At 47.8% G+C, this 20,336-nt stretch overlaps 2 protein-coding genes across 8 annotated transcripts in view; one reads left to right on the forward strand and one right to left on the reverse strand.

Annotated features, from left to right (window-relative positions):
* Positions 1-13,198, reverse strand: part of Mapk14 (mitogen-activated protein kinase 14) — a 59,828-nt gene extending 46,630 nt beyond the window's left edge. The window contains exon 1 of one of the 3 annotated variants that reach the window (XM_032889166.1): positions 12,682-13,100. In XM_032889166.1, the coding sequence (XP_032745057.1) occupies positions 12,682-12,797 (116 nt within the window). In that variant the 5' untranslated portion in view covers positions 12,798-13,100. Of the gene's footprint in view, positions 1-12,681 lie in introns of all 3 variants that reach the window. The other 2 variants (XM_032889165.1, XM_032889167.1) reach the window with 2 other exon arrangements.
* Positions 13,199-14,502: 1,304 nt separating this feature from the next.
* Positions 14,503-20,336, forward strand: part of Slc26a8 (solute carrier family 26 member 8) — a 48,672-nt gene continuing 42,838 nt past the window's right edge. For 3 of the 5 annotated variants that reach the window (XM_032889269.1, XM_032889273.1, XM_032889271.1), the window contains exon 1: positions 19,255-19,497. In XM_032889269.1, coding sequence (XP_032745160.1) covers positions 19,316-19,497 — 182 coding nt within the window. In that variant the 5' untranslated portion in view covers positions 19,255-19,315. Of the gene's footprint in view, positions 15,050-19,253; positions 19,498-20,336 lie in introns of those variants that run through there. The other 2 variants (XM_032889272.1, XM_032889270.1) reach the window with 2 other exon arrangements.

Below are 20,336 nucleotides of genomic sequence, written 5' to 3' on the forward strand. Positions count from 1 at the left end.
TTGCCTAGCATGCGCAAGGCCCTGGGTTCGGTCCCCAGCTCCGGAAAAAAAAAAAAAAAAAGAGCACGGACTGATCTTCCAGAGGTCCTGAGTTCAATTCCCAGCAACCACATGGTGGCTCACAACCATCTGTAATGGGATCTGATGCCCTCTTCTGGTGTGTCTGAAGACAGCTACAGTGTACCTACATATATAATATAAATAAATCTTAAAAAAAAAAAAAAAAAAAAAAAGAGCTCTTTGTTCTCTTCTCTTCCCTGCTCTTCCTCTCTTCCCTGTCCCTTCTCTCTACCCCCACCCCTTCCCTCCACGGGCTCATGGCCGGCCTTTCCTCTCTCCTCTTCTCTCATTAAACCTCTCCACGTGGAAAAAAAAGAAAAAGAAAAAAGAAATCATTCTAAATACTATAACACACAACTACCACTTCTGTGTTTATGACCACACTATGTGAATATAGTTCCCTAGTCTGCTTCCTTATTTCTAATTAGTCTGTTCCACATGCTGGTGAGCCTGGAACACTATCTGATAGGTATCAACAAATTTTCTTCACTACAGTAAATCCAAAACTTAAATTTAAGTGTGTATAAACACGCACACACACAGGCACACTGTAATGGTTAGTGCTGTTAACTGGACAAGATCTAGACTCACCTGGGAGACAGGCCTCTGGGCGTGAGGGTTTATCTTGATTGCATGACTGGGCTGGGAACACCCAGTCATTCCCTGGCTGGGATCCTGGACATAGCAGCAGGGAGCTGAGGAGCAGCGTGACCTCCTCCTCACTGTGTTTCCTGACTGCCGACTGGCTGTGACAGCTGCTTTAGGATCCTGTTGCTAACTCCTCCACCATAAAGGACTGTATTCTTCAGCTGTGAGCTAAGAGAAACCTTTTTCCTTCCCATTACTTTTGTCAGGGTACTTCATCAAAGCAATGGGAAAAGAAAGTAAGAGACACATGATGCAAACAAAACACCAATGCACAGAAACCAAAACAAATAAATCATTAAAAAAATATAAAAACAAGGGGGCTGGAGAGGTGGCTTGGAGTTTAAGAGCACTGACTGCTCTTCCAGAGGTCTTGAGTTCAATTCCCAGCAACCACATGGTGGCTCACAACTATATGTAATGAGATCTGACGCCGTCTTCTGGTGTGACTGAAGACAGCTACAGTGTTCTCACATACACAAAATAAAGAAATCTTTGAAAAAATAAATAAAATTAAAAAAAAAACTAATCATGGAAGGTAGGGTACAATAGAATCTTGCACATCTCAGTGGACTCAGAATTTACAAGATTAGACATTCTTAGTTTTTTGAAATAGGACTAGCCCCACGCTAACCTCAAACTCAGTCACCCTGCCTCAACCCCTTGACTGCTGGAATTACTGTACCACCACACCTAGCACAACAGGGGAGGCTCAACCTCCTAGAGTACTTTTGTACAGCAATGTGCCCAAAATGTATATACATAGAAAAAACCCTTGAGAACGAGCCATGATGATGATGATGACAAGGAGGAGGAGGAGGAAGAGAAAGCGAAAGAAGAGGAGGAAGAGAAGGAGGAAGAAGAGGAAGAGGAAGAGGAGGAGGAAGAGGAAGAGGAGGAGGAAGAAGAGGAGGAGGCAGAGGAGGAGGAGGAGGAGGATTGACCAAAGATAAACATAGACTATCAGGACAACAGAGTGCTTTGAAGAAGCATGAAGACAACACACAGTAGGACTGTCGGAATCCGAGTTCTACCCCTTGAACCACATACAAGTGCTGGGTGTGGTGGTGGCCCTTGTAACCCCAGGACAGAGGAGGGGGATTGCTGGGACTTGTTGGCCAGCCAGCCTAACAAGAGAGCCAGGTCAATGACACCCTGTCTGAGAGGAGACAGACTGCATCCTCTAGCTTCCACACACACTTGTGAACAGGCAGGTACACACACAAAGACATAAAGCTCAGCATCAAATATTAACAGTCACAAATTCTAATACAGAATTAGTTATTGCCATGTCAGAATCCTTTAAGCGTTACCATGGATAATTCAGCAAACACCAAAATATGAGTGTAAACAGCAGGCTCTAAGTCACGAATAAAGCTCATTTTCTGGGGTTGGGGATTTAGCTCAGTGGTAGAGCGCTTGCGCGCAAGGCCCTGGGTTCAGCCCCCAGCTTCGAAAAAAAAAGAAAAAGAAAAAGAAAAAGAAAAAAAAAAAAAGCTCATTTTCTGAAATTCACAGATTACTGAAAAAGTCACCCTCTGTTATTGTCTTATACTTTAAAGACTAAAATGTTAACACGAACCTTCAGAATATCGCTAAGAGTATCGGTGCACACCTGTAACCCGACAGAGGCAGGGGCAGGGGCAGGGGCAGGGGGCAGGGGCAGGGGCAGGGGCAGGGGCAGGGGCAGGGGGGCAGGGGCAGGGGGCAGGGGCAGGAGCAGGGGACTGCCATGAATCTGCAGCCAGGCTAGTGTTCATGGTATGTTCCAGCCAGCAAGGGCTTGTACATCTGGACGGTGTCAAGCCCAAGCCGGTCATGTAAACTGGTAACACTGCTATTTTTCCTTCTGTGTGTACATGAAATTCTCTTGCTTTTCTAACGTTTTTTTCTTTCTTTTTTTTTTTTTTTTTTTCGGGGCTGGGGATTGAACCCAGGACCTTGCGCTTCCTAGGCAAGCGCTCTACCACTGAGCCAAATCCCCAACCCCTAACATTTTATTTATTTATTTATTTATTTATTTATTTATTTATTTATTTATTTATTTATTTTTTGAGGTAGGATCTCACTATATACAGCCCTGGCTGGCCTAAACATCATTTCAGAACTCTGAAAAAAGCTATCTACTGAAAGACAGTAGGAGAGAAAGGGCAAGCAAACCCCAGAGACGCTGGGAAAGCACTGCCTTCAGGTTTGGACTGAATGCTAACATCCTCAATAAGCTTTCCTTTCCAGAAACATTTGTGAGCCCTAAGAGGACTCACGACAAAACAAAGTTATTCCCATTCTTTCTTCACAGCACTCTACAGCCATCCATGCGGCCATCCACGCACAGTTCATGAAAGCTGCCCTCACTAGCTGCAGTAAGCTTGGGACTTTGACAATGCTTGCTCATGTTTTCCTGGAGATAATGAAGGTCACGCTGAAGGAAATCCCGAGGAATGTGTAGCATTCCTCTCTGCTGATAGGTACAGTGTTCAAGTTAACCTATAGTTTTTACTCAAGACCAACTGTTCTAAATACGTACAGTTGCGTAAAACGTTTTCACAATTAAAGGTGACTAATTTCCCCACTGTAAGACACCACTTATAAGACAGATCTGGCTGTCACAATGGGAAATTGTTATAAGTCTTAAGATTAGGGGACAACACTGCTGTTAAATATACAATACCCAGTCAGACCCACAACAAAGTGTTACCCTCTGCTGAGAACATGTACGTCACACTATAACAGATCACCAATTTTAGAAGTTTCATGTGTACTGCATGTATGTCTGTGTGGGGTGTTGGATCCCCTGGGACTGTGATTAGAGACAGTTGTGAACTGCCAGGTTTGGACTGGGAATTGAACCCAGGTCCTCTAGCCAAACAGCCAATGCTCTTAACCAGGCAACCATTTCTCCAGCCCCCACATCACACTCTTAATTTGTTCCTTTTACACCTTTTGCCTGGTATCAGTATCATTTAGCACTGAGTTGCTCATTTCAAAAGAGACCATCCAACCATACATAAGGCACTCAGAAGACTACACACACAAGGACAGACACCTAAGCAAGCTAGACTGGGGCACGGCACGCACGGTGGGAGGCGGCTCAGTCAGAACAGTGGTTTCAGCAGCAAGTATGAAGACCTGAGTTTGATCCCAGTACCAGCACAAACCAAACAACAACAACAACAACAACAACTACCACCACCACCACCACCACCACCCAACAGGTATGAGGCTGTGCCTGAAACAGGAAGACTCGTGAGGATCTCTGGCCAGCAAGTCTAACCAATCCATGAGCTCCAGATTCAGTGAGAGATACTATCATAAAATAAAGCAGAAAGTGACAGTAACTGAGGTTAACCTCTGGTCCTTGCACACCTGCAAACACATATGCAAGAGCATTTACACACACACACACACACACACACACACGCACGCGCACGCGCACACACACAAAATCAGGTAATCACAACTATGTCAACACAAGATGTCAACATCAGCATTTCACACAACGATTATTACGGAGTTGGATTTCTTTCTTTCTTTCTTCCTTTTTGTAGTTTTGGGGTTTTGTTTTATATTTTGCAGATGAGAAAGAACTAAAATCTTCACTGTCAACTGGTAGGCCGGAAAGAAAACAAACAGAAACAATGTGTTTCTAAATCTAAGTTCAAGGAAGCTCAAGCTAGCAAAAGCCCTAAATAAAAGGTTTAAGGGGGAAGGGTTAAGAGGGAGAGTCACCTTCTGAGGATACTAAGAATAAAAAAAATAATAATAATTCTGGGAATTAAATTAGATCTGCTACAGGAACTCGGTAATACAAGCTGAACTCAGTACAGAGCCGAGAGTTACAGGAAAGAGCAGGGGCCTGACTATGAGCCTGACAGTGGTCCCAGTGGACACCCAGCAAAGGGCCCAAGATCAAGACCAACCGCTCTCACTCCCAGTTGACTGAAACAGCCTCCCTGGGCCCTCACACATCAAAAGAGGTTCTGTTTGCTTTCTGACCTCTTGTGGGCATGCTGCTGATGTCATCCTTTCCAGATCTGAATCACCAGATGGAAAGGGTTCCGTGACACAGATTTCCAATACATACCCTGGCATCAAGCTGCCCTAGATGTGACAAGCTACTAGACTGTCACTTGAGAGGGGAGGGTTTGTCTTTAGTAATATAAAGGTAGTTTTGAGATGATGACACTGAACAATATGAAAAAAGGAAAAACTACAAAGACTTCCAAAGCAACCTAGGTCTCTTCCTGCTTTTGTGCGTGCATGTGTGTGTAGGTCAGAGGTAAGGCGCCTTCCACTGTGTTTTGAGAAAGGCTTTCTCACTGCATCTGCACCTCAATAACTTGGCTAGGCTAGCTGGCCAGCTAGCCCAAAGGCTCCACCCATCCTCCTGTCTCTGCACCCCAGCACCGAGATCACACAAGTGCTGTGTCCAGCTTTTACATGCTGCCAGGGATCCAGTCACAGCCTCACGCTTTCCCAGAAAGCACTATGGCATCTCCTCAGGTCCCTCACTTTCTTTGGTCTTTATAAACAATGCTTAACACTACCAATACTAAACTAATGAACTTATGACAGACAATAAAGGGGCAACTGCTGCTGTTCTAGGTATGGTGTGTTCTGTAAGATATGGACTGCAAGCTTGGAGACACAACCTGTATATATTCTGGGGTAGACCTGTAGTAGGGTGCACAGTGGTACTCTACTAAGGTCCATGAGGAGGTTTTGAGATAAACAAGGAAATCTGTAATCACACCATTCAGTGCAACAGGAACAAACATGTTCGGGGTCTACAGTTAGTCAGACAACAGGTCTAGACAGAATGAACATTTGTTCTATTACCTTTCTGTTATGTTGCCATGGAAATCTGTTTGTGTGTGTGTGTGTGTGTGTGTGTGTGTGTGTGTGTGTGTGTGTGTGTGTTTCAAAGAAAGAAAAAAGGCACTCACATGAAAGCGGCCAAGACAGGACAGAGCAGAGCTGTTACAAGGTATCTATCTGTAGACACCTTCTCATCACATCCATTCAGGTGAACATTCCTTGGAGCCTTACAGACAAAACATCAGTGCCAGGTAACAGGATGAGGGGAAGGCAGAAATAAAAAACAGGCACACAGTCAAGGGTCAAAATAAATGGATCTTAAATGTCCTCTGAGGAGGACATGAGTGACTTAAGATATGGCCAAGTATTAAGAAAAAGCCTGGAAGTCAAAGATGTTAGGAAGCACACAGTCCAGCAGCAGCCCCTCTTTCCTCTTCACATGAACTCAGCAGCTATCTCTGCTCCCTTCCTTCTGGCAGCAAAACCCTTCAACAACGACGACAACGACAACGACAACGACAACCTGACGTAAGTTCATGTTGTTTAGAGAGCTGCTGGAATGGAGTACCCTGAACTTCCAGAGCTCAACAAAAATTCTGGCTCTGGCACTCAGGACTTGTGTACTGAGAGCAGAGGGCATAGGTCAGGCCCTGCAATGATTCATCTCTCTTTTGCTATCGTGAACCACAAACAGTAGTTAGTGCCTCCACCAGTTAAGGAACAGAAATGAGAAGAAACTAGGGACTAAATCCCAGCTCTGCTCTGCTCCGTCTGCGTCCCACCTTGGCTTACCTTTTCAGCACGAAAGTTGGTCCTTACAAAGGCAAATATGACCGCATAGGATTCTGAGCAGCTGCAAACCCTTCCCCTTCTGAAGGCTCTCAAGATCCATTCAACTCCGGCTGGTGGTCAGTCATACAGCACAAGGTCTTTTGGTAACCCTTCAATCCCCCAAGTTCTTACCTTCTCGCCCCCTCATGTCCAACCCCTTAGCTTAGTCTTCCCTCACTGTTACATCCACCACACCCTCTTTCTTAAAAGTCTGACCCAGGACGGCAAACAGCAGATGACTGCCTAGCAGGCGTGTGCAAGGACCTAGGCTTCTCATTTCTGGAAGGAAGACAGAAAGAAAAAGAAAAAGAAAAGGGAAGAGAGGGAGAGAGGGAGAGAGGGAGAGAAAGAGAGAGGGAGAGAGAGAGAGAGAGAGAGAGAGAGAGAGAGAGAGAGAGAGAAAGCTAAGCCACTCTGCACCTTCCTCCTCTCCCTGTCTCAGTCTCGTTAACGCTTATCCTTTGACACTACAGACAGGGCTTCCTTTCTATTTCGCGTCTTCACAGCAGGGCCTCGGAAAGGAGAGCATTTTTGTACTTTGTGAATACTCCACACCCTGTACCTTAAGAGTAACCCACACATTGGAGTCACCATGTAACATACAGAGCCATGTCCCTGGAGAGAGAGATGAACCCACAGTGCAGCACCTTTTAACACTCTACTTGTCACCAGGCCAGAGCTAAGGAACTGTCAGACTTTCCTGCACCACTTCTGTCATCGTTGGCTTGGGATGGGAGCATGCCTAGAACCTGGAACCATCTCTAAAATTCATATTTCACAGAGCAACATCTCTTCTTCCCCTAAGAATTTAACAAATTCTTAAAAGTTTACACTGGAAAACTGGTTAATCCTCACCACAAATGTACTTACAGAAGCACTTATTCTAAAACTGAAACTTTTGAAATAAAATTCAAGTTTAAAGGGAGTTCTGGTCTTAATTATTTCCAATAACTATGTGCACAATTTGCGTGTCCATGACAAGCCTGAGCAGAAAGGGCTGTGTTCCAGGTCAGGAGCGTTGTACGAGGTGCACTGATAGATGTCACAGGAACTAGACCCTCCGATAAAGACAAATCAGCCTTGTGTCAGATTTCACAAAGAACAAATATCTGATGGACTTTCAAAGGTCTTGCAAGCGAGGCCTTTTCTTTCTGTAATTTCATTTTTATACACTGTACTCAGCAACACCAATATGGTTGGTCTTAAGTTTCCATAAATATATACTGATAAATTCAAAATGGATGGTATTCATAAATCCAGAAGCCATCTATCTGAACTACCTGGTTTTTCAGGAAAAAAATTCATCTGGTCATTAACTTCATTTTCAATTCATCAGTTCTGAGGGAGAGCATGACTCTAATGGGTTAGATTAGCTACATAGTGACACTGCAAAGGACTGTACAAAAGCTGTCACACACAACTTCAGCAGCCACACCAGGAGCGACTCAAGTGCTGGGACCCTGCACTCCTAAACCACAACAGCTCTGACAGCATGTAACTCCTTTAAATAAGCCCAGCTCATCCACAGAACTAGGCTAAAAATGCCAGCCTCGGTGCTGGAGTGCAGCTCATTGGATATGCACCAGTCCCTGGGTTCAATCAGTAATGAGGCAAAAGGAGGAGAGTAAAGAGAGAGGAGTAAAGCCTGCCTATGTGGAGCTGGAAAGGGAGTAACTGATAATGCTTTAAATGAAAATCATTGATAAACTAAAAAAAAAAAAAAAAAAAAAAAAAAAAAAAAAACACATTAAAATGCCGGTTAATACTAAAGTGACTTAGTCCAGGATTCCTCGACATTTGAGCCCTAACTAAGCTTTAGGGGTCTAGCACAATTGCCAACATTGCCCACAGAAGGCAAAGCCGACTCAGATCATCTCTGAGGCTGAATTAAAGAGAAGTCAAAACAGAATATTCAAAACTGCAAGTGGCAGAACTGAGAGGCCTGGGGCAGTGATCACCGTGAGTGGGAAACGGAATTCAACTCTTAAGTTAGTCTTTCTCCTCTATCCATACAAACCCTTGCAGTAACTGGGGAAGAGATGCTCAGTGGTTATAAGCACTGGCAAGGTCTTCTGGTGGCCACAACCATCTGTAACCCCAGTTCCAAAGGGTCCAATGCCCCCTTCTGTCCTCCGGAGGCACCAAGCACACTGTAGTGCAGAGATAATTCAAATCAAACAATCACACAAATAACAATAAATAAAGCTAAATACCCCCCACCCTCTTGCCAGTAATCATGTTTTCTGGGCACTTTTGTCTATTTATTGTTTTTCTCAAGATAGGGCACTGCGCTCACTCAGGAGGCCAGGCTGGCCTCAAACTCACGGCTGGGAGTTATTTGTATTTATGTGTTTCTTATTAACACCCAGCTAAGTTGTCTACTTAGTTACAAAGACAGTAAATGGAAGACAGCTCAGCTGAAAGCAGCCTGGTGGCCCACTCCTGTGATCCTAGCATTAGAGCGCCTCAGACAGTGGGTCAGGAGTTCAGGACCAGCAGGCTGTCATGAAGGAAAGCAGGAAGACAGGCAGGAAGGGGAGGGAGAGAGCCCAGCGAGTGTTACAGCTAATAGTGAAGGTGCAGCCTTCTCAACGTCAAGAGTGAAAAAGGTCATCTTTTCATACTCAATCACAGAGTTTTCTTTTTACCCTGGCTCATTAAAATAAATTAACACTAAAAAAAAGAAAAGGCCTCGTTTATCTTTGTTATATTTACTGGAATAATCTTGTCCTATATAGCATGCTAAATCAGATTTAGTCTCTTAGAAGAAATTACCATGTTTAGCTACAGGTTTGTTACATGTTTACATGCCGATTAAAAACTATGGGTCACCATGTCTACAACACAGTAAGCCACCCATAAAAGGCAGTCATTAAACCCATCCATTCTCCTACATGTCCAATGACAAGATGAGCTGTCTTGTTCTGTACTCATCTCAAGAACCCAGCCACTACTTGGTGGTATGCGGTACACACTAATGACTAAATGGCTATGGATGACCTAGAAGTAATTTTTTTTTTTTTTTTTTGGTTCTTTTTTTCGGAGCTGGGGACCGAACCCAAGGCCTTGCGCTTCCTAGGCAAGCGCTCTACTAGAAGTAATTCTTAACACTCATTCCCAAGGCATGGGTTCAAGTGGGCCCAGCCAGGGGCTGGAGAGAGGCTTCCCCAGAGGAGGCACTCACGTTCCTGTTTGAGTTTCCTTACATTCACCACAAAGATTTTCCCCATGCCCCAAACCACACAATCAATGCTTTGCAACAATGTGGTCTTTAACGCCTGTTTCCCTTTTCAGGCAGTGAATAAAGTTCCTTAAAACTTGGAGAACTTAGTTTAGTTCCCTTTACACTTTTAAAAAGAAAGATACTTGTCAAACCATACCGATTCTCACATTTCCAGACCGATTGACTCATTCATCTGATTTACAGTTGGTAACACTACAGTTTATTTCTTGTTTCTTTTTACCGTTGTTCACTAAATACTACAAATAAAAATAACAATAATCCTAAACTTAAAAAAGAAAGTTACAAATCACTGTATATCATGTCCCATTCAGGGATTCCTTTCTTGAAGAGACCTCAGGTCCCTCACAACTTACTACAGTCAGCAGTAGGACAGCCTTCTCTCTCCTCAAGGCTTCAGTCTAAATCCCCCTCTATTATCTCCATTCAAGTGGACTTCATTATTCTCCAACATCAAACTATCTCAGAGGATGAAGAAGAAAGGGAACACAGGCCTCAAAGTGGATTAAAAAAGAAATCCAAGAAGCCAGGTATAGTCTTGCATGCCTTTAACCGCAGCACTCTGGGAGACAGAGGCCAGCTGATCTGAGTTGGAGGCCAGCCTGGTCTACAATGTGAATTATAGGACAGCCCATCTCAAAAACAACAGCAAACAAACAAACAAACAAACAAACAAACAAACCAAAAGAAGCTTTTCAGATGCACCTAAAAAGCTGCTAATTGAAAATAATTTCAAGTAACCTGAGAGCGGTAACGCCTATACATATGACTGGAGGTGACATTCACTCAGTCACAGACAGTTTCAGTTACCTTTCCCTCATAGATAGGCTACATAAATCTCTAAGGTAGAACGTCTGCGTCTCTGGAAGACAGGCAAGGAACTGACAGACTAGAAGGCAGGGCTGAAAGCAGGGTTTTTGTTTTTTTTGTTTTTTTGTTTTTGTGTTTTTTTGGTTTTTTTTGCTGCAGACCTTTTTGACCCTTATTTCAAGCGACCTACTTTGTGCTGTGCATTGCTGCAGGGCCAGCCTCCCACAGGTAAGGCCAGGACTGTGCCATGGTTACATCCATCACTGGGCCAGCACTACCTATGTTCAAGAAGCTGTTTGGTAGAAGTCTATCTCATTGGGAGGCTGTGCTCAATCCCGTTGCAAGAAAGTAACAGCACTAGAGGAAGTGGTGTTGGTTTCACTGTGGCCTGTCACTGTAAAGCTGGCTCTTCTTCCAGGGCAGCAGTGGCCCTAGGAAACCCTGCAAGTTCCCTTTCCCAGAAGCCCTGAGTTCTGCTCCATCCCTCCCTGAGCATCCAAATGGGGACAAAAGCCTGATGCTGTACCAGTGAGCAATGAAGACTGGAGATACTGAGGGAGCTGGTGAGTACTAGAGAAACAAACCAATCACGAACACGGGATGTAAATTATTGACATCCCCTTTAAAATGTAAACTGCCATCCTGTAAACCTGGGAGAAAGAGGTCAGGGCTGGTGCTATCGGCAGCACAGCCTAGGCAGCTCCAACGAGCAAACGCAATATGATCTGTTGCCGGACACGGTTGCACAATCGCAATTACCAGGAAGATTCTACCAAACAGGAAATTCACGATGTGACTTTAAGTAACACAGGATTCATACTTAAAGATTAACACATCCAGAAGCCTAGAATTTGTTCCAAAGCAAAACAAAACCCATTTCACAGGCTCTTTCAGGGAAACGTGAATATAAATCACTAAAACGCAGAAGAGTCTCGTCTGTTGAGTCTGGTCTTTACTTTCAGATAGGGAGGTCCAAACTGCCACTGAGTCCCAATAAATGAGACTATCTGAACCCTTGAAAGTCCCTGACATTTCTGGAGTGGACCTTTGACGGTATAAATTTAACCTGAAACCTGCTCCCAGGGCCTTGTGTGGTAGCAGATGCCTTTATTCTCAGCGCTGGCAGGAGACAAAATTTGTTGAGTTCCAGGCCAGGCTTTGGTCAAGCCACTGAGGCTCAGGCCAGACAAGGCCATCCATAGTGAGACTCTGTCTCAAACGAACTCAAACAAAAAGCCGAAGTGTTAATGAGAGCTGAAAGGCATCGTTTTCTGCGGCCCAGGTTCTCCCGAAAAACCCCCATGTGCCTCGGTGCTTACAAGCTTAAAGCCCCCTGCAAATCTTCTAAGGGGCTTAAAGAAAGAAAAGCATCCCCAATTAAAAACCATTTACAACTCCAGCACTCGGTCCCACCTTTTTGATCTTTGAGGGGCGCCCAACAGATCAGAACCACTCTGGCTCCGTATGGAAAACTGGTTTTGTCAAACAATACTGAACTGAGCAGCGCTGTGTGACTAAGCTGAGAGCTGGAGCGTCCTTGCAGGCACTGCCACCCTCCCTCCCCGAAAAGGAAATACTCTTTCAACCGAATCGGAAACACACCACGGCAAGCTGGCACCCCGCGGTCCCCGAGATAAAGTCGGTATTATTTTAAGCCCTTCGGGGGTGCTGCTAATTCAGGTGCGAATCCCAAAAGAACGTTTCCCGATTCTGGGTTTTTCGACCGAAGCTTGCAAAAATGGTTAAATGGGAGGGAAAAACTGAGAAAGAGAAAAAAAAAATTCCGGGAAAGGGAGCGCTTTTTCTTGCAAGTTTCGTTCAGGTGACCGCAGTCCCCGGGTCAGGCTTTGACCTACTGCTCCTCGCGGGAGCTGCGCCCCACTCGCCCGCTCCCCGGGGCAGGGCTCCTGCGTGCCAAGTGGCGGTACCCGGAGGCAGGGTCCAGAGGCCGCACGGCTGCAGAGGGACCCCCGGGAGGAACGATCTTGCGAGCATGGAGAGCACAGGGTGGAGCCCCATCACACCGCGCCCACGGCTGACCCGATCCCGCACACGGTTCCCCACCCACCTGCGTGTGCAGGGCGAGGGGTGCAGGACACGTCCCGCTCCAACTGCCCCCTGCACCCCCAAGACACGCCCGCAGGAGAATTCCTGCCGCTGGGCGCATCGCTGAGCTGTGGGGACAGGCCTGGCGCTCAGGCATGCAGGGCCACCCTGCTTGCTCCACCACGTTCCCTCCCACCCCCGCCCCCAACCCCAGGCCCGGCGACACTCACCACACCGAGCCGTAGGCTCCCGAGCCCACCGGGGACAGGTTCTGGTATCGCTCGGGCACCTCCCAGACGGTCTTGTTCAGCTCCTGCCGGTAGAACGTGGGCCTCTCCTGCGACATCTTCCAGCGGCGGCAGCGCGGCGACGAGGTGGCCGAGCGGGGGCCCCTGCCTGCAGCCGCACGCTCTCCTCTGTGCCCTCTCGCTCGCCCGCGGCAGACCCGACCCCGCGCCCGCGCAGGTGTGGAGGCTGCGACCCACGGCTCCTGTCAGCCGCGGCGGCTCCTACGAGCCTCGGCAACGAGCGGGAGCCGGCTGCACGGTTCGACGCAGCTCCCGCCGCGGTCCCCTTGCAGCCGCTCCCTGGGGAGCGCACGCCGACGCTGCGCGACAGCCGCTCGCGCTCCAGCGCCCGCTCGGGCTCCAGTGGCCGCGATCTCCCCCCCCCTCCCCGCAGGCAGCGGCCGGGGAGGCTCTAGCAGGACTCTCGCGAGAACAGCTCCGTGAGCCGCGACCTTACCCAATATGGAACCTGCCCGTGGGGCGGGGGTGCGCGAGAAGAGCGCGCGGGACGGGCAGATCTCGCGAGAAGAGAGACGCGGCTCCGGGAGCTGAGGCAGGAACTCTAGGGGAGACTGTGCTCCCGGGGGCGCCGAGGGTGGGGGCGGACCGCAGCGTAGGCCGCGCGCGCCTCTCTGTGGTCGGACCAGCGAATGCCTGGCGCCGTGGCGGAAAGCCACTGGGACGGCGTCGGGGGGAAAGAGAGCCAAGCGGTCTTTGAGCTCCGAGCCACCTGCTCACCGGAGCCGGCGATTTCCAAGAAAGATTTGCAAGAGCAGACTGGCCCTGTCCAGAAAGCTGTTGCGTTCCCATCCGCTCAAGGACGCGTGGCTTATCTCGGGACGCTGATGAAACCTGTCCCCCTCCCCACCCAGGCAAACATTAACCCGGCCTCAAAGCCCAGGCTCTCCCTCCCGCCGGACGCTCCTAGCAGCTTCTAAATGTCCTCAGCAGAAGAACCACCCTGGAAGGTGTAGGAGGAGGTTCCAGGGACCCACTAGGGAGTCCGATGCACAAGGTCAGAGGTGGACGTCAGGAATGGCCACTTTGAGGCTGAGACCTGCATTTGCAAGGCCCTGGGCTCGATACCCATGACTGGAAGGGAAACACACACACACACACACACACACACACACACACACACTCACTCTCTCTCTCTCTCTCTCTCTCTGCAGGTAGGTCATTCCATTTCAGGAAAGTTTCTCATATTTTTACTTATTTAGATGTACACAGCTGTAATGCCAGCGTTTGGAAAGACCAGGAGACCAGTCTAATGTATTTGATTTTATTTATTTACTGAATTATTTAGATTTATACAGCCTGTGATTCTAGCATCTGGAAAGACCAAGAGACCCTTCTCATATATTTGATGTATTTATTTATTTAGATTTACGTAGCCTGTAATTCCAGCGTTTGGAAAGACCAGGAGACCAGCCTCTGCTATATAGTGAGTAGTTAAGAGACCGGCCTGGGCTGTTATGAGACCATATCTGGAACACCCCAAAGCCCATGACTCCGGTTCGAGACCGACTCCTGCCAATTTAGAACCATCCAAAATTTAGAAATTTAAAGGAAAAATTGGGAGAATTTTAAGAACTTAAATTGAGGGAGCTGGAGAGATGGCTCGGTGGTTAAGAGCACTGACTGCTATTCCAGAGGTCCTGAGTTCAATTCCCAGCAACCATATGGTGGCTCACAACCATCTGTAAAGAGATCTGGTGCCCTCTTCTGGTGTGTCTGAAGACAGCTAAATAAATCTTTAAAAAAAAAAAAAAAGAACTTAAATTGAGAGGATTTTAAAGACATAATTCATGAGAAATTTAAAGAATCCACGCCTCTGGAAGTTTGGGGAAACGACGAGGGCTTCGGACATTTATTAAGACAAGTCTGTTGAGCTTCCTTAGTCCCCAGTTCTAGTCTCCACGAGAGAAACCCGGCCCTCCATTCCCACCTAGTGGAATCTTCCGTAGAAGCCGAGAAAAAGATAATAAAAGTGAACGGGGAAAGTTAGACCCGTAAGAACTCACAATCCACCCACCCCTACGCGGAGCAGGAGGACCGGGAACTCCTATTCTCGTGCCTGTTTCTGGAAGATCCGAAGGGTCCCGGCCCAGGTCTGTGGAGGGCAGCCAGGGACCCCTTCTCCTCGCCCCAGATGCCGTCCTCGCCCGTCACCCGCACAGCCGGAACGCCGGCGGGTTCTGCAGCAACGGCTCGGGAACTGCCGGCCTCCGCGTCCGCAGCGCCGCCGCCAGCCAGGCTGGAGCCGAGTCTGTCCCCAGCGTTTGCGCTCCTGCCGGCCACCGGAAACCAGGTGAGCCCTGCCTGCCGCCTCCCGTAGCATGGGTGCTTGGGTCACCTGCAGAGCCAGGAGAGTCCCAAGCACTAGTGGGTGAATGAATGAATGGCGGTGGTCCCTGGAATGAATGAGTGAATGAATAAATGAATGAATGGCGGTGGTCCCTGGAATGAATGAGTGAATGAATAAATGAATGAATGGCGGTGGTCCCTGGAACTTGTGTCTCCTATAGAGAGGCTGCGTGAGAGACAGCACTGGCAAGAGACAAGATGGTGTTTGCACACTGGATTCTTTCAAACTCGCCCCCGTGTTGTCAGCAGCTGAAGGGACTGGACTGTGGGCCTCGCCACACCTCCACCCTATCTGTGTCCTAGGCTCAGGGCCCCTTTTGCTTACCCTTACTGTTTTGCTCATTTTGGTTTCTCTGGCTGAACCCTACCCCCCTACGCCCCCTTCTGTGTCTTCTGGTCCTTATGGACTGTGGTTTGGGTCCTCCCTCAAGCCAGTCATGAGTGTCTCTCCAACACAGCCCCTTGGTATCACAATGTATAGCATTAAGAAGGGCTTTAGTTGGAAGTGAGTTTTGTTTTATGGTTTTAGGAAGCACGTGAAAGAGGACTTAAATCAGGTAAAAAAAAAAAAAAATTCTTGCACCTTAACTAATTTTCTGGGATTCTTGCCCGATGGGTCAACATTTTATAAATCAAGTTACATTTTTTTTGCATGTAAAATATTCCAATTAGAGATTCTGTAAATGAATCTGCAAATGGATAAATGACGGACGGATGGATGGACAGGTGGATGGCTGAAGGCAGCAGTAGTGAAAGAGCTGGGTTAACGTGCTTGTATTTTCGAGTATTTTTAGCAGAGGGAGATAAAGGCAGGGACTACAGCTCAGGAGACAGCAGCCTTGCGTGTTAGGCCCTCAGATGGATTTCCAGCACAGGAAGGAAAAAACAAAAGAATTAAGGCATGTGTGGTGGCACACACCTGTAACCCAGCACTGGGTAGACGGGGGCAGGAGGAAGGCGATGTCAAAGCCCGCTATGCTCCGTGAGATCCTGTCTCAAAATCAACAGCAGACGAGAAAGATGAGTGGTGTACACTGTGGCACCCTTCGTGCTGCTCCGGTCAGGGCCCCAGTTCTCCGCTGCTGCTTCTCTTTCTGTGTTTTAGACAGTGAGCTGTGGCTGTCAGCCCAGCACTCAGAGATCCGCCTGCCTCTGTCTCTGGAGTGCTGGGATTCAAGGTATACAACACTTCACTAGGCTTCCCCAGCGTCTTAACACACGTTTGGACTGCCCCAGAAATAGTTACTCAGGAGATGATTTTTATTTGGTTTGTGGTTTGTTTGTTTGCCTTGATATAGGATCTCATACAGCCTGGGCTGACCTCAAGCTGGATGTGTAACAGAGGCTTGAACCCTCCCTGATCCTCCCGCCTCGTGTCCCAAGTGCCGAGAGTACAGGCTTATGCAACCACACTCGGCTCCCTTTAGGAACAGGCTTTTGTTTTTAAAGTTTGTTTATTTTGTGTGTGTGGTCATCCATGCAGGCCACACTGCCCGGTGCAGGTCCGAGGACTACTTGTGGAAGTCGGTTTCTCTCCTTTCACCTCGTGGGTCCCAGGGCTGTTAGGCTTGCTGGCAGGCAGAGCTGGCTCACCAGCCCTCCTCTAGGATCACTTTTAAACCTCCCCCCTTCTTTCCCCCCTCCTTTGTCCCTTTCTCTCTCCCCCTCCTCCCTTCTCTCAGTTTAAAGTTGATGTCACTCAGACATTTTTAATTATTTTCCTTATATCATCTCTAATTATGTTGAATCCTGTCCCTGAAATACCTAGTCTCCCCTCCCCCACTTGTCTCAATCCACCTTCTCCAGGAGTTGACCTTTCCCCAGGCTGGGGTTCTTGGTATTTCTCTAGGTCATGTGATTTTAAGACAGGAACCTGTTTTACAGTCGAGGGGATAGGGCCTGAATTGTGGCCATGCTGAATCACTGTGGCTCACTGAGGAACTCCTTACACCTGTCAGAGTGGACAAGTTGATGGTTATCAGGAAGATGCCTGCGCCTCCCCAGTGTAAAGCCTGGGGAGGGGTGGGGGGCTAACAATGGGTGGTCCTTCCCTCCCTTCCCCCCCTCACCAGGCTCTTCACTGGGGAGATGCTGGTGTCTTCCTGCTGCATTCCAAGGAGGAGTTGGAAGATGACTTCGCCCTGAACCTTTAGCACTGAGGAGGAAAATGGTCAGAATGCTTTATCTCTTAGTCTGTGCAAGTGTACATGCCTGGTGCATGCAGAGGTCAGAGGAGAGCATCAGATCCTGGGAAACAGAAGCTACAGATGGCTGTGAGCCACCATGTCAATGGCAGGAACCAAACCCTGGTCTTCTTGTTTGCAGGGACAACTGAGCCAGCTCTCAAGTCCCCTCATTGGAATATTAATCAGACATGGTGGTTACCTGTTATCCAAGGTGGGGGCAGGAAGAACAGGAGGCCAATGTTATCCTCTGATGCAATAGTAAGGTTCTGGCTGGCCTGTCTTAAATAGTAATAATAAAAAAAAAAAAAAAAAAAAAAAGCCAGGTGCTGTGTCAAATGCCTTTAACCCTGGTTCGTGGGGGTTAGAGGCAAGTGGATCTCTGGTGTTCAAGGACAGCCTACTTTACACAAGTTCCAGGACAGCCAGAGCTACCTAGTGAGACCCTTTAAAAGACAAACACAGGCCCCAGACACACACAGTAAACACTGAAGTTGTCTGAACTTCTGAGCCTTGTTCAGTTGGGTGTGGGGTTCGCTTACTCACCTGATTGTTCTAACAGCATCTCGACCGTGTAGCCCAGGCTGATCTCAAACTTGTGATCCTCCTGCTTCTGTGGTCCTGGGATTACAGGCCAGGCCCTCACACCCGTGTCCGCTAGGAAAAAAAAGAGAACAAGTCCTTTGACTCTGACAGAGAATAGTTTTGAGTTTTAAATTGTACAACAGGAGGAAAGGTCTTGTAAAACTGCTGTGCAAAGATACTGTTATTGTATGTGAATTACATTCCCTTCAAAAGATTCTGACGGCAGGCAGTGATGCACAGCTATGGCTCCGGTCTCAGGGCCAAGTCAGGGAGACTGCTGGGCACTCCCCATTCACCATTGCCAGGCTGAGCAGCAAAGGAAACAGGGAGAGCAGGCCATGCATGCCATCGCTCGCTCGAGACGTGGAAGCTGGAAGATCATGATGTCAGTTATCCTTGCCTATGTTGTCAGTTTGAGGCTAACCTGGGCTATAAGAGACCCTACCTCAAAAAGAGGCAAGGGTGCTGGAGAGATGACTCAGCTGATAAAAGTGCATACTGCTCTTGCAGAGGGCCTAAGATTGGTTCCCAGGAACCCCATTGGGCAGCTCACAGCCACCAACTCCAGCTCCCATTTCTGGCCTTGGAGAACACCTATACATAAGAGCATACAAAGACACACACACACACACACACACACACACACACACACACACACACACAGACACATGCATACACCATGCACACACCTCACACCACACACATGCCCCCCCACGCCCACATACATGCACAGACACACACACATACACACGCACACACATGCCCACACCACATGTACTCACACAAAGACAAATAATAAAAGTACCTTTTTAAAAAAAAAATCAAGAAAAGTGCTAATTGATTTAAATTTCTAAAAATATGTTTCTTTTGTCTCAAAACTCTTGAGACAGGGTTACTCTATGTAGTCCTGGCTGGCTAACCTGGAACTCGCTATGTAGCCCAGGCTGGCCTGGACCTCACAGAAATCCTCCTGGTTTTGCCTACCAAGTGCTGGGATTAAATAAGAACATGCTACTACACCCAGCCCTAAATATTTTTTTTTGTTACATTTATTTATTTGGTTGGTAGAGCAGTGGTGCCATGTGTTATCTGTATATAAGGTCAGAGGGCACTTGCAAGAGTCAGTTACTGTCTTACCATATGGGTCCTAAGGCTTGAACACGGGTGTCAGGCTTTCACCACAGAGCCATCTCGCTGGCCCTAGTACATGTTGGTTGGTTTGGTTTGGTTGGTTTGGTTTGGTTTGGTTGGTTTGATTTTCTCAAGACAGAATTTCTCTGTGTAGCCCTGGCTGTCCTTAAACTCACTCTGTAGACCAGGCTGGTCTGGAACTCCGAGATCCACCTACCTCTGCCTCTCTAGTGCTGGGATTAAAAGCCTGAGCCACCACTGCCCGGCCATACCTGTTTTTACCTGATGTCTTTGCAGCTAATCCAGGAACAATGCAAACAGAGAGGAGCAGCCAGGGTTTTGGCAACAGATATAGACAAATACCTTTTATGTACGATGTCAAGCGAAGCGTATACAATGAGGAGAACTTCCAGCAGGAGCACAGGAGGAAGGGCCCCACTTCTGGGAACATGGACATCAACATCACCACCTTCAAGCACCACGTCCAGTGCCGGTGCGTGTACCCAGCCTCTCAGCTGCCAACAAGCCAGGCAGGAGAAAGCTAACGTGGCTTCTCTGTCGCCTACTCAGTCTCCTTCTCTGGAGGCGTCGCCAGAGCCCTGTCGTTTGTGGAGGGGGGGTTATCTCTCTCTCTCTCTCTCTCTCTCTCTCTCTCTCTCTCTCTCCTCCTCCTCCTCCCCTCCCTCCCTCCTCTCCCTCTCCCTCTCCCTCTCCCTCTCCCTCTGTGGTATGTATGTGTGGGCATGGGTGGGCGTGTATCTTGCAGGGTCCTCTGACTATAAACATCTTGGGCATTGCCTTTAGACTGTCTTCTGGCAATGCCACTGTAACGAAAGACCCAAGGCTCAGGAATTTCTAAATGACAAGGCTTGTTTGGCTCATGATTCTGATAGCCTGTGGGTTCTATGTCCTGGTAAGGACACCCTGCTGTGTCACAACAGCAGGAGCACAGGAGGAAGGGCCCCACTTCCAGGAAGGTGGACATCGACATCACCACCTTCAAGCCCCATGTCCAGTGGCGGACAGGGAAGCCTCACTTTGTAGAACCTGCTCTCTCCATGTAGTGGTGCTGCACAGCTTTTATCCCAGCACTCAGGAGGCAGAGACAGGCAGAGCTCTGAGCCTGATCTGCAGAGTGAGTTCCAGGAGAGCCAGGGCTTCACAGAGAAACCCTGCTCCAAATGGATAAATAAATATACGTATATTTTATTTATACATTATATAATAAAATAAAAATATATAAAGAAAAACCAAACCCCTGCTCTCCTGGTGCTACATCAGCCTCACAAGAGCTGGCTGCCGGCACAAGGAAGAGGCTCCTGCGGCCCAGGC

This window comes from Rattus rattus, chromosome 18, assembly GCF_011064425.1.
Source record: "Rattus rattus isolate New Zealand chromosome 18, Rrattus_CSIRO_v1, whole genome shotgun sequence".
Classification (NCBI taxonomy): domain Eukaryota; kingdom Metazoa; phylum Chordata; class Mammalia; order Rodentia; family Muridae; genus Rattus; species Rattus rattus.